This window comes from Cygnus atratus, chromosome 4, assembly GCF_013377495.2.
Source record: "Cygnus atratus isolate AKBS03 ecotype Queensland, Australia chromosome 4, CAtr_DNAZoo_HiC_assembly, whole genome shotgun sequence".
In the NCBI taxonomy this organism is placed as follows: domain Eukaryota; kingdom Metazoa; phylum Chordata; class Aves; order Anseriformes; family Anatidae; genus Cygnus; species Cygnus atratus.
In genome coordinates, this window is record NC_066365.1 from 25,248,934 (window position 1) to 25,263,520 (window position 14,587).

A 14,587-nucleotide genomic window follows, 5' to 3' on the forward strand; every position below is an offset into this window, starting at 1 on the left:
TCTGTCTCCACTTGTGGTGGTGGTGGTGGTGGTGCTTTCAATTAAAATAATAAAAGGAATAATTGGAGGGCCAAAACTGCAGTGGATGAGCTGTAGCTCTTCATACTGATGATCACGCTACAAACCTACAGAATGAAAAACGGACAGGAACACTTTAGCCAAAGGGACTTGGTCAGTAAAGGGATGAGTTAACACATAAGAATCAAATTTGGCTACACTTAAATGCTTACAGATCTGGATTTGCACATTGAGCTTTGCCAAACTAATCTGGAAACCACATTCCTACCACACAAATTGAAAAAAGGATGCAAGTGTTGCATAATATTTTTGCACAGCTGATTCTGTTGAGAAAATTCAGAAAGGCAGAAGGGCTGGCAGTCAGGCGCTTGCAGTTTGAGGCTACACTAATTTAACTACTGCTGTTCATTTGAAATCTATTTTTGTACTGAAAGGCTGGAAAGAATGGCCTCCAGCTCCAGGATCTTGCAGAGGGGACCCAAAAGGAGCCACCTAAGCTAGAGCAGAGGCACCCACAGCAGGTCTGTACCAGCTTGGAGGGGCAGGCAGGTGACGTGTCTGGGCTGACCTAAGAGCATGCTGCCATGAAGAATGGCAGGTCTTTCTCCTCCTCTACTGCTCCTGGCTCCTCCAGGAGCCTATTCTACACCCAGCACCAGCACTGAATCTTGGGGCCACACAAGCCATTCGTCTGGCAGAAATCAACCTGAAAAGTATTTTTTTGCTGGGTAAGGTGGCTCTGTTTCCTGTTTGGGCAAACACCAGACATGGGACAAGGTGGCATGGCCAGGAGAAGGGGAATGTATCCATCAAGGTGCTTCAGCTACAGCATTGTCTGCACCCTGAATTGAAATGACTGAAGTCTGGAGTTTGCTGCACCTTACATTTTAGTACATTTTCTATTCTTACCAAAAGTATTCAAAAACTGTCTAGTTTAAACAGAAGCTACATATAAATAATTGAAATGTGAATGTTTATTTCTTAAAAGTGAAGTTTCCAAACTTGAAAATTCAGCAGTTCTACCAAAGACCAGAAAATATTCCAAACCAGTAATCTTTTAATACTGGTATTATACCTCCTCTTCAACTTTATAAAAAAAAAAGTTTTCTCAAGCGAAAGTTTTGTGTAACCTCTTCTCCTTTCCCACACACATTTACAATGTCTTTTGTAAACCCTTGTGCATTAGAAAAACTTCGAGAGTATATAAATATCAAACTAGAGAAAGAAGAATTTTATCACTTACGCTCCATAGAATAACATGCCATGTATTATATATAGAATATGTGATATGATAGCTGTTATATACATTTTTAAAGGCTAAATTCAAGAGAGTTATGAGGTCATCCTGAAATGGTACTACGAGAATCTCTATATCACATCACACCATCATTTATTCTGCAAATTCCAAATACATGCTACAGAAGGACTGTCAGGAATGTTTCAGAGTTTTTAAACCCTGAAGTTATTTCCAGCTCTCCTGCCCGTGAAGCCAAATGTTTTAGTTATCAAATGTTCAACTATGTAAGGTTCACAGGGAGCTGTAAAAACCTGTAATATTGATTGTGTAAAGCTTTTCTACAGCATAAGTCTCAGGACTTTGCAGTCCATTATCTGAAACTGTGCCAGGGCTAGCAGCAAGTGCTATTTCCCACAGGAAAACTGAATTTCCCGCTTTCCCATACTATAAGGACTTGGCTTTGCGAGGCTGCGTGACAGTAGTGTATAAAAACCTGATCCCTTTACAGTTAGAAACACTGTTTGGCCAGTATTAAATGTCGCTCACCTAAAAGGTGTATTTATGATATCTGTCAACAGCCTCAAAGTATTTTATTTTCTGTTTGAAAATGTCTACTTTACCCCCCCCAAAGTACAACCACCACCAATCTGGTCTTCCCTTGTTTGGGTGGTTCTCCCATGTCTCAGTGCATGATTACAGCATGAATCAATGCTTTTAAAAAACACGTCCTTTCTCCAAAAAGCATTAGGCGCTGCAGATTACAACGTGGGGTGGGGAGGAGGAGAGCTCTGTTTTTCTTCCTTGGCTCATGGATGTCATTTCAAGAACTAGAGAAACGGTACCAGAAGCCCTCCCTCAAGCTCCCAGTGCCCTGTGCTCTAACGCTGCTGGTGCAGAGCTCTCAGTTTGAATACGGCTGCTCATTCACGCTTCAGTTCCCCCCCTGCCCCGTGAGCACTATTAAGCAAGCTAATAAAAACGCTGTTACCTGTCTATGCTCATTACTTCCCATTTTTGTTATCATAGGGGATGCTGCATCAGACAGCCATAAAGAAAAAAGCACCTAAATGCAAAACACAGACAAATCCTTTGAACACTACTGTGAACACTGCCATGTTCGTAGTCACTCTTCTTAGATGCATGGGCTACAAAACAGAGATGCACCACTGAGATTTTGACCTGCATTCTTCAGAAAGAAATACTGCTGGTAAGTAAATGTGTAACAACTAGTTGCTGCAGACATACCCACAATTGCACTTGCAGAGAGCTGCAGGAAACCCCACGTTAAGAGCCCTTGGTGCCCTGCCAGACCAGCTGCATTCTTTGCACAGCTAGTGCTTGCAGCAAAATAGTTTTGATCTGTACAAGAAACTCTGAAGCAGAGAATATATGGGCAGCAGTGTGGCCACGCCAACAGCGCGGTAGCTCTGCAACGCTTTTTCGATTCTAGTACACATTAGTGCAGGGTTTTCCACTGAAAATATCGGCACTAGCATAACTCAGTTAGCTTGGCATCATCTCCCTGTTACTGTTCTCTCTGTGTTTGGCAATGAAAAAAAATTCTGGATCTGAATTCAGCACATCTCTCAGTGCAGCTCAACTGTTTGCAGAAGAGATGACGGAAGGAAGGCAGTGTCAAACAGCAAACAGACTGCTCCCAGCTGACTTTATACAAAGAACTCAAACGAAAATAACATTTTCCAAGTGTTGCAACTGTTTCTCCCTGTAAGGTATGTAAGGAAAGGCAGACACAAAGCAAGTGGCCTGAAAGCAGGAGGGGAAGGAGAAAGTCCTGAACTTCAATCGGCACCACCTCTGTTCTGGCCGAAGAAGAAAAAGCCCTGAACAGCTCTGCTATGGGGAAGGGTGTTTGTGTTTCGCAGCTCTCCTAACAACTGGAGATCTCTTTAGGCAGCTTGGCACGCTGCGCAGGCTGTACTAGCTCGTGCTTTTCTCTGGGGAAGAAAGAAGTGGAGCGAGATTTTCCTCCCTCAGCCATTTTTTTCATCTAGAATGCAATTTGAATTATTGAAATTAAGTTAATTATGTTTACCAAGTAATAGCCTAAAGCACTTTAATGAATTTTTATAGGGAAATAGTGCAGTTGCAGCAAGGTGTTCAGAGTCATTCCAGTCCCTGCTTGTTTTCGAGTCACTCGCAGATGAGAACATTTCATCTTGTGCTTGCTTTACTCAATTTTCCAACCTAAAGTTATTTGGGAAAATGAAGTGTGGGAAAAATAAAGACAAGGGTCTGCTGGGTGTTAGTTCTAGGCTAGCTGTATCTGCTAGCCATGCTTATGTGAGCAAAGAGCATAAGTTCTGCGTTCCAAAACAAATTTCTTGAAAAATACTACCTTTATTTAATAATAATCAGGTACTGGAAAACTGTAGCACCAGTTATGCCAAACTCATTCTGTAAATTACATATATATAGCATGGAGTTAGCTATGACTCATGTGCAACCCAAACACTGAGCCCAATCATTAGTAAAAGCCTGGTAAAGTTTCTAGAGACCATCAGCATTGTAGTTACTTTATGCTGCTCACTCGGGCAGCCCTTGAACAGCTCTGAAGGAAAGCTGTGATCCCAGCCGAAAAGGAAACACACAGTACATGTCTGCTGACTGAATTATTAAAATTATATCCCTTAGGAGAGAAGACATGTTTGTTTTATAGAGTGTGTGTATATCTAAGCCAAATTCTCAAAGGCTGTAAAGGATACGGGAGACTATAATGTAACATTCAGTATCTTTATTAGACTAAGCCAGATGTAGTCAAGTTTACAATACAGGTAACTTTTCCTCTCCTGTAAAAACAAACAGGAAATGATACCTACCCACGGGTACGAAGTAAAAATTAGTACGCATTAGTTATCTTTAATAGCAACTTATACTCAAAAAAGTCAGTCCCAACTACATGATGATTTCAGACGTAGGGTTTATAGCGGGCAGAACAGCAGAAAACAAGTCCTGCTGTGAGGCTGGAGCTGGGACAAGCCCAGATCACTTGATAAAAGGGAGAGCCTCAGCACAAAAAGTCATCTGCTTTCCATGCCACTGCCCAATTCAGCTATTGCACAAACACAGAGGAGGGCAAAGGGAGTGTATCCTATGCTCCTGACCAGCTCAAACTTACTCGTACTCCTAAAAGCCTACCCTGCCTCATCACCATCATCTAAAAGAAATTGTCATCGTATACCCTCAAAGTTTTGACAAAATGATGGATTAGTCCTGCCGAGAAACTGCCCTGCAAAATCAGAGCCGTGTAGCATTATATGACATGTAAAGGGCAAAGATTTGAAACCATGATTTTTCACAGTGGTAGAGCTATTGAAGACATTCTCTTTTCATCTCAGATTTTCATTTGCTACAAATTTTTATCCTACCAAAAGTCTATGTATTTTTTTTTTTTTTTGGCTCACCATCATCTTGATCCCTGAATATTTTGCCGGTTTTATGGATTTATTCCCATAAACCTGTGGGCAAGGCAGATGTGCTATTATTGCTATGCTAATATAAGACAAGGGACAAAGAAATCAAATAATTTGTCTGAAAGGAGAAAGTCAGACGCAGTAACTGATGTCTAAACACTCTCAGTTACAAGAATACATGTCTTGTATGTCTAAAATGTTCTTATTTATGCCACTACTCTTTTTCTCTGTCTGCTCCTATTGAAGAACTATGTTAGAATAAAATCTTGCAAAATTTGACTGCATTTTTTTAAACAAATATCAAAATAGTACATTAAGTGTAAAAACAGAGTGATTTTGTCTATAACAATCACGTTATATTTGAATCTCTATCATACTGCTTCCAGTTCTCTGGATTCAGCCTTGACTTGTATTAGCCCTGAAGACACCACCATTAAAGGAAAAACGTCAACGTATGTTTATATTTGTAAGAATCACACAAATACATACTATAAACTAAGACCAGATATACATTGCAAAGGAAGAGAAACATTTCTGGACTTCTGAAAACATTGATATGCAGGTCTCAAATAAAGGGAGAAGTCAACATGCGCTTATAAAGAGGATGTTAAAAAATAAAAAGATAGTGAAAATGAATCAGAATAATTCAATAACCTTAGACACATTTTTATTACAGTTTAAAAAAAAAAAAAAAAAGGAATCTGGATTCCTCTACAGAATAAGGAAATAAATTATTCATAATAAGCTTAACTCAAACTCCTTCAATACACTTAAAACTATTTATTTTCACAAGAGCGGACAGAGGTACCAGTTCTCCCAACTTTCTCCTACATACACCTCCACAGCTGCAGAAGGGAACCTAACACAAAAAGGATCACCACCTTTATGAAAGCAGTTCACTGGAAAAGAGTTTTCCCTTCACTGAAAACTGAAATGACTGTGAAGAATTAACTTATTTTTCCTGCAGAGTCAACTCAGTCCATGTCAGGTAATAAATCAAAAGAAACCTATTTTTAAAGCAACGAATTTTCCTTTTCTGCAAGCAGTGTGTTAATATTGCCAACATACCTTTGTTGCTGAAATCATCAATCAGCACAATTTCTGCCAAGTATTTCCTTGGTGTTCTCTTAATCACACTGTGAACTGTCCTCATGAGCGTGGACCATCCTTCGTTATGGAAGACAATGACAACACTGGAGGTGAGCAGGTTTTCATCGTAATGCCAGAATTTGCATCTGTAAAAGGATTTCCTTGTATTAGCTTTAACATCGTGATTTACAGAACTGCTTGACCATCTTTCCACACATGAAACCTTCACTGAGGGCGATCTTTTAGATGAATCAGGACACAAAACATCATACAGCTCAAGCAGCACATTACAGAGGTACGATGCCCAAATAACAGCCTGCTTCCAGCCAGCGAGCTTTTTTTCCTCCTGAAAAAGGAGGAAAAAAGCCCTTTCTCTACCCTTTCACAACAAAATAGATTTAGACACAGTAGTTTTGTTAGACATACTATAGCAGCCTATGAAATGCTCATGTCAGCTGTTCTGAGTAAAACTATATCCATTTGTAAAAAGTGTCAGAAAAGCCTAATTCCTCATGCAAAAACTGTAATCCCATGGCAGACACAAAGCGATCTTTGCTATTTAAACTTTCAGATATAGCAAATATAGCTAAAAGAAAGGTCACCAAATCCAGGTAGCCCTCCATTCCTCTACTCAAAACTCAGTCACATGTCCTACCTGATGCAGCTTTGGCCAAATTTATGCAACAGTAAGTATTTTTTGAACAGATACAAAAATTGTGCCGAAAACTCAAAGGAGTAAAGTGATAAATTAAGCACTGAAATTAAACACTGTCCACATAACTTTAGATAAAGATCAAGAATTTATGGCTTATTCAAATGTTATGCCTATTTAAAATTTGCTAATACATGCTAGCACAATAATAAAATTCAAATATTGACCAAAATAAACAGTTTCTACCCCCACAAATGCATTGGGTAAACATTCAAGCAATGGGGTCAGTGAAACACATATCTGACTGTATGGTTCTTATTTATTTTCATTTTTCTTATGTCTTGACCAACATCAGAAAAGAGTGACATCAGAAATATGACTGGTTCCTATGTTCATTCCTACTAAGTTTTTCAACTGAAGCATCCGTACCAGTAAATTTCAACTCTGTGCCACAGAAAGCACTTCTGCATCCATTTAAAACATTCTGCATTTCAATTTCACTGTGCTGTCTAACTAAAAGGAAAAAGTGCAACCTGCCCTTGTCCCTCCCTTCAGCAAGATTGCCCATATCCACACAAGACAGCATCAAACTTTCTGACTGTGTATTCCCTAAACAATGTCACTGCCTTTGAATCCTGTTCCTGCTGTTGAAATTATACAGGCAGCAGCCTATATCACAAGAACTGAAGACAATACTCTGGGTAAAGGATATGCAAATGAATGAACATAATGGCATAATCATCCTTTTACTTTTTCCACTCATTACATTTTTCCCTCCACATACTGCAGAGCTTTCCCACACAAAGTGTCTGGAAGAACTCACGTCTTTTTTTCCTGAGGGATTACAGATGATTTAGTGGCAAGCAACACAAGTATTTCAGCCACACTTTTCAACATTCATTAAATCACATTTATCAACAATGCATTTATTTTGCAATTGTCGTGTTTGCTTCCCCAGCTGCAGCCCTAAATGAGACTATTCAGTCTCCCTAATAACAACCAGTCCAGGTATTTCTACACCTTGAAGTTTTCCTACCTGATCACTAGCCCCCTTTTCCAAATACCATATACCTCCTATCACGGAATCCAGAGATGTAGACTCAGATTTCAATGGGCAGAAGACAAGTAAAGCAAGTAAAGTCTCTATCAGAGAGAATCTGACTTTTTCAAAGATACCCATTTATTTATTAAGAAATTATTCTTTACAAATGGAAACTTTGAAACTTATGGATGCACAAACTTCCATAGTTATATTTCTCAATATACATTAAAAAGCTTATTAAATGCAAAGAAACATTCCTGTGTTTGGAAAGAAATTACCTTAATCACCAGAAATCACCAGGTTTTCTGAAACTAAATTAAGTTATACATGGAAAGAACTCATCTAACTGGTCTGTAGATATTTAAACAGCATTTCTTTGGTCAAGAAGGAATTTTTTCACTTATTGCCTGGTAACAGCATTGATGCATAGTCCTCTTCCACCAGAAGAAAGAAAAACTGAAGCTGATGGAAACAGACTATCCATTTTGTTCCTGAGGGAAATGAAAATTACTGAATCAAACCACTCTATAGCTAAGAGCTACCTGATCAGGCCCTTCCTCCCTCAGTCAGGCTTGATGTAAACAATCTCTACAGCAGCATGATCTCTAGAAGTATGGTTTACTGTCTAAAGGCCTCCCTGTCAATTGTTCTTATGCCTGAAGTACATGCAGCTCATCATATTTATAAGGTACCAATACACAGGTGCTAGACTTTTTTTTTTTTTCTTTTTATGGATCAGGCCACTAATGCATTTCTTCCACAAACTCCTCTCAGAGATTTCAGCTGATTACAAGTTGCAATACTTCAATCTCTAGCACAAGCATTTAAGCTGTCGACAACTTATTTAGCTGTTTGTAGAGATAAAACAGAGAGGCTGGCTAGGTGTGTTAAGTCAGCTGTTTGAAGAAAGATTTTCTGTTGTGCGTTTAACAGCAGGTTAATAACAGAACGTTTTGCCTTGAAGAAGAAGGCAGTATCTGGTGCTGCTGACTGGCATCTTTGGAAGTTTCGATTGGAAACTTTTCTGCTTTCCAATTAAAAAGACAGACAGCCACGACGTTTCAGACTGCCTTCAACAAACAAAAGAAACAAAGCAAATGCTGCAACAAACCAAATTCTTGTGTGTGCTTATTTTTCCCACTTCCTGTAGTGTAAGTAAATAATATTTAGGAACAAAATGGTTAAAAGCATAAGAATGAAAGACAGTAAGTAATTTAGCATATTTAAAAAACAAACCTATTACAAAAATTGAATTGAATACCACATCCGTGAGCAATTAAGCTTTTTTGATTTGTATTTAATATATTTTTAAAACATAAAAGCGGAGGTCTAGGGTTTTTTTTTCTAACAACCCAACTTAATCTCCCCAAATCTGTCAGCACATTTTACTTTTCAAACTTAAAAAATCACGTGTTGCTAAATATACCATTGTAAGCCATAAAAACACTACATTTATGCTTCTATACTTATGCTTCTATATATTCTATGCTTCTATACTTTTAGTTTTCTGCAGAGACTTGATTTCACTTACTGGACAGTCAACATACCAACTCATCAGGCCCCTGAATGAAACAGACTCCAGTAATTTGCACGCGCAATCTTGTCTCTTACATTGCTCTGGGAAGTAGAAGTTTGAAACATAGTAGTTGCTTTAGATATAAGCAGTTAACGTATATTTTAATCTGTCTGGCAATTTTCCCAAGATATGTGATTGTTGTTCGATTATTTGAGTGGCAAACCCGAAATCCTCTGCTCCCATTTGTCCAGTCCCACGGGGAAGGGAGCTGGAGAACCTTTTTGTGGAGCAGCAGTGACATCCAGTGGTTGGCAAACCAAACACCAACCAACTATATATGCACTTTCCTTGTGTTTGAAGCTGAGTTTTACAGTATTAGTTTACCTGTGAATTTTAGACACCAGGAAGGGGAAGTAAAAAGCCTACACTTCTGACCTCATACTTCTGTTTTAAAAGATAGGGGCAAGTAGGTACGGGCATCCAGGCAAAAGCTGCAACTTTTAAAATCTGGCACGGGGCAGATTCAAAGTACAAAAAGATCTGTGACAAAGAGGATCTAAGTAGTTTGAGCCCCTAGCTTCCTCCTCTGGGTGCTTTGTCCTGCCCACACACTGCTCGGAGCAGCCCCTGTCCTGCACGGTGCCTGTTCAGATGAGGCCTGCAGGACAACTGTGGCGATAAGCTGTGAACCAGGATAGCAAACATCAGCTCGCCTACAAAAAATATTTTGAATTCTTACTGGTAGAGCTGAGAGGACACCACACTGCAGCAGACATGCAGGAGTGAGACCAGAGCATCCTTAAGCTGGTGTTGCCACTAGACACTTCACACCACTTTGTCTGACCCCTGTGAAGAGCTCTGGCATAGAGCAAGATGAGGCAGAAGCACACACATCCGTGAAGGACTGGGAACACTGTTCCTCAGTAACGTTGCAGGGAGGAGCAGCTCTCTTTGCTTCCTTTCTTGAGGGAGCTCATAGGTGAAAGGAATCAACACCTTCAGACCAGCCCACAAGTCAAAGCTTTCTGTCCCCAGGCAAGCACCAGCAGTACTGAGCAGAACCACGGGCTGACTAATCGCTGGAAGGAGAAGAAACCTTTTGAAAGATACAGCCGTGACCTAATGGAGAAACAGAGTGAGTAATGTTTCTTCTGACTACCAGCCCATATACTTACCATACAAATCATTCCCACTTCCTTCTCCATGGCCGCAGGGGAACAGTACTACCCAGCATCCCTGCCCCTCTACCACAGGTGAGGTGGTGTACCAGCCTCAGCAGAGGAGGACACCTTTTCTGGGGAACTCCTCTGTACAAGAAGCTGGAGATCTGTGCTAGAGCACCCCTTGGCTTGAGGAAATTTAGTGCTTAGTGCTCTGTTTATTGGCTTGCTCTTGCTGATGTCCCTCGGCCCCACGGAAGTGACCACGGGTGGGTGCATGGCCCAAGGACTGGATGAATCCTACAGCCTCCCTGGCAGCAACCACCACAGTCACAGACATAGGCTCAAATTTCCCCAGTCTAAAAAAAAAAAGCCCAGGCTATTTGCTGCTTCTCCTGGAAGAGTACTCCAACCATCAAGCAAAAAATATAAGCAGCAAATGATGACAGCACCCTGACAGCAATTTAAGAGCTAGTCTCAATCAGATAGCTACTTAAAGGATAATTTGAGATCTTGAGCTAACTGAATTTCCTTTTATCCTGAATTCCTCAGTTTCATTCCTAGCACTCAAGCCTCTCAACTCCAGAGAAAAGCAAGCGTGTGGCCACAGCCAGCTCTCCTCCCTGTTACTGTCATGCTCGGGTCAGCTGCTTAAAGTGCACCTGCATTTACCAAAGGCACGCTGGGCCCCGATCTGGCTGTGTCTAATTTCAAAGCACCGTGCCTGTGTGCTCAGCCCAGAAGGCAGCAGCACAGGTTTCTCCAGGGCAGCGCTCCTGTAACTGCCCCAGGAGCCAACTCCTACGACACTCGAGACACTGTTTCTGCTGAGCCCTGAGTGAGTGAAGAGCTGAAGGTCTCAATTTAGTATTTGTATTAACACATCAACCTCAAATTGTGATTAACATTAAAGTTCTAGTCTCTCTCTTGCATGAATATAAAATACAATTTAAAATTATGAACAGCTTTAAGTTGCATTTCATGTTGAAAAATGCGTGCGATTCACAGTGATATCAATTATCACCGACTGCTAATTGTTTGATAATGCATACATTTGTTTCTTTGAGCAGCTCTAGCACTAGCAGAGCCTAAGAGGAAGTCAGGAGCTGTTCCCATTTGCAACTTCCTTTTCTTATAAGCCCCGTTCTTATCTTATAAGGACACAGGCGCTCAGCAGACAGCACGCTGTTTACATAGTTTAATTCTGAATTCGGGGCTGCACACTGTTTTAAATCATCAATTTATTATGACTACTGCAGTAAACTGCATCTACCCCCTAGGAAGATGGATGAGAGCTTCTTTCACAAAGCACCTTCCAACAGTTTACTCATCTATACAGCTGCCAACACCAAGGTCCTCACTGAGCCCTGCTGCTTGAGTGCCTGCAAGTCTGAGGCATCAACGCCTCTGTCTGGCACAGACAGAAGCAGATTACAGAACTCTGCATTTATTTGCTAAGGTATAACTAAGTAAATCTACTGTTAATATTGTATTTATTACCTCTGAATCATTACAGAGTATTTTTATGCATTATCAATATGAATATAAACTTAGATAACTTACAAAACAGGGGTTCTAGGAAAGAAGTGAACAGACACCCCGAGAAGGACAGTTTGCTCAGCTGGGTATTTTTCTTTTTGCCTTCAGCAGGCAGTAGCAAAACCGCTCCTACACGTTATTTAACAGCTTAAACCTATGCCAAAGCAGCATTTCCTATTTTTATAATAGCTACAGGCTTTGTCTGCTTCCATTCCTGAAGCAGCCTGCAAAGCTATATGAGTGAATTTAGTTGCCCATGCCCCTGGAAGCACAAGCTGCACTTCCTATCATACCTCAGAGCACCACGACCCAAATTCAAAACAAGGTTTGTAGAGACCCAACATTACTGCTAACACGAAAGTCTAAAGAATAAACCTTGCCTTTTTTTTTTTTTTTTTTTAAATCACAAGAATCTTGCCCATGGTCTTATTTTCACTGAAAAAGTTTAAGCAATAAACACGCTAGTGCAGGAGAGCCAGAGGCCAGAAACAAATTCCCTTCCCTGGGGGAGGCTGCCTTGCAGACACAGGGAGCCAAATCCTTTCCCCCACAGCTCCTGTTTTGTGTTGTGCCCAAAGCTGTCCTCAGCGTGTTCTTCTTGTGATATGAGACAGATCATTTTCACCTTCCAAGTTAGAGCCGCTGGGTTTTATGGCATTGTAGCTCTGCAGCATCTCCTTGGTTTAAAATAGCACAGCATTTCCCCACGTTTCTCAAGTCCTCTGCAGAACAGTGCACTACCACAGAGAGAAGACAGACAGGGCAAACTGATCACCAGACACCTGAAGACAATGTTTCTGTGGGTAAGTTACACAAAAACTGTTCTTCTGCCCTATACTTTGCTCTCCCCTCTGCAGCAGCTAGCACTGTTTTGTCAGAAAATACTGCAAAGAAGCCACAACTCTCTGTATATGGCAATTCTCATCATTTCTCTGCTTGGGTTTGCACTACTTTAGGAAGTTGCAGCTTGATGCATTTGCCAACGCACGGCTTAAAAGAATGCAGGCTGTGACAGGTGTTTCCTAATATAATAAACTAAATGGCGAGAAGAAGCCTGGGGCTCAGTCCCAAGGAAATACGTTATTTCTGCCACGTCTTGTTCATCAGATATCAAACCCCGATGTTCCTGTCTGGGCTCAGTTGGGCTGAATTATAACTTATATCACGCCCGTTTATTTATATGCTTTAACATGAAATTTTAATTAGCAAGACAGAGCATAAGCAGTTCAAATATTATTTCAGCTTTGCATTCAAATTACAACTCCTTTGACAGAGAGTGCTTCCTCCATTTGCCCCAAAATGTTTATGATCCAAGGCTGCACTTGGATGGTTAGATAAACAGCTGAACAAAACCTCTCATCCTTTTGTCTGCTTCCGACTCCAAACTCAAGGTTTAAGGCAGAATTTGAATATGCACCAGGTATATATGCTGTACACCATATATATATGCCACATATATTTATTTGAATAAGAGGTTCTGTTCAGAGCTCAGTCTTCTCACTTAGATGTACACACACACAGAAGTAACAGACAACACACCTGGTGCTTCTGTCAACTTCTATGTGCTCTTATTTCTCTGCTGAAACCTAAAACTTGAAATGCTAGTAGCTGGCATTGAAGAAACACTGGATCCATTCTTACTCTAGTTTTCACTATTGGGACCTGTTAACAAAACGTTAACAGAAAACGCTTATTTCTGCTTAAGTCCAATGACTGAAATTCATCTTTCCCGACCACAAAGAGATGCTCTGACAATACATCCCGAACTACATTTTAAACACCTTTTTTTTCTCCCCAGGAACCTTACCACGAGTAAGGCAGCTGGTGCCCTGCCATGGACACACCGGCCTTCTTCACTTAGTCTGACCACCGGGGTTCACCTGATTCTCAGCAAGGCACACAAAAGTCTATGTGCATGCTGCAAAACTAGTTTTCTTGGCCACAGAAGAGTTATGGTGGACTATGTAACGCCTGAAGAAAAGATTGTTCCCAAGGTACCATGTGAAATGAGACCAAGTCCCTACTGCTCCATTTCCATTGACATTGATACCAACAGTAATTACTGAAAGCTTATTTCATATAACAGTATCAAATATGTAATTTGCACAGTACTATAATTAAGCTACTAATCACATTCCTGAACAAAGCAGGCTCCACTCCAGAGCTTTCCTATTCAATCTGCTTAGCTATGACAAGATTCACTGGACAGACAGCTAAGCACTTCAATATAAATATTTTAATATATTTATTAATATATTAAATTTATTAATATATTAAAAATAATAATTTTATATAAATATTTAATATAAGCATTTTAATATAAAAGATATTAAATTCATGTTACTCATTCAGAGTAAAAAGGGCATCCATTTCTAACGAGCAGCCAAGATTCATTTGCCCTATCATGTGCCTTGAGTAACTGTTTATAACTAAAGATTTTATTTTTTCAACTCAAGTAAGCACTAAAAACTTGCTATACGATTTGATATTTTTAACAGCACTTGGACCAGCTAAAGTGTCCAAGGCATCATCAAACTAGGATAGGAAACTGTCTTTACTAAGTAAAAGTTTTGTTTTAATAACATCCAGCTTTGTATGTAAGAATTCTTATGTTAACTCAAGGCTTTATTTTTGGAAACCATTCCCTCCTCTGCTTGTACTAAAATTAATAGTAAAAAAATAAATAAATAACATGAACACCTTTCAAAACTACATTTATGATTTTACAAACAAGTCAATTCTTACTTACTTTGTTATGACCATTAAAAAACTTTTATAAAATGTTGGGAGTTGCAAAAACAGTTGTCCAAAAACACATTTCTGTACACACAGAGCATGGTACTTAAGCAAGGAAGAGTTACATTTTTTTCAACAAAAACTTATCACCAGTTCTTTTTGATGTA

At 39.9% G+C, this 14,587-nt stretch overlaps 1 protein-coding gene across 5 annotated transcripts in view; it reads right to left on the bottom strand.

Annotated features, from left to right (window-relative positions):
- GALNT7 (polypeptide N-acetylgalactosaminyltransferase 7) overlaps window positions 1-14,587 on the bottom strand; it is a 72,074-nt gene that overhangs the window by 18,178 nt on the left and 39,309 nt on the right. For all 5 annotated transcript variants that reach the window (XM_035557895.1, XM_035557894.1, XM_050710400.1 and 2 more), the window contains exon 3: window positions 5,755-5,921. In XM_035557895.1, the coding sequence (XP_035413788.1) occupies window positions 5,755-5,921 (167 nt within the window). The remainder of the gene's footprint in view (window positions 1-5,754; window positions 5,922-14,587) is intronic.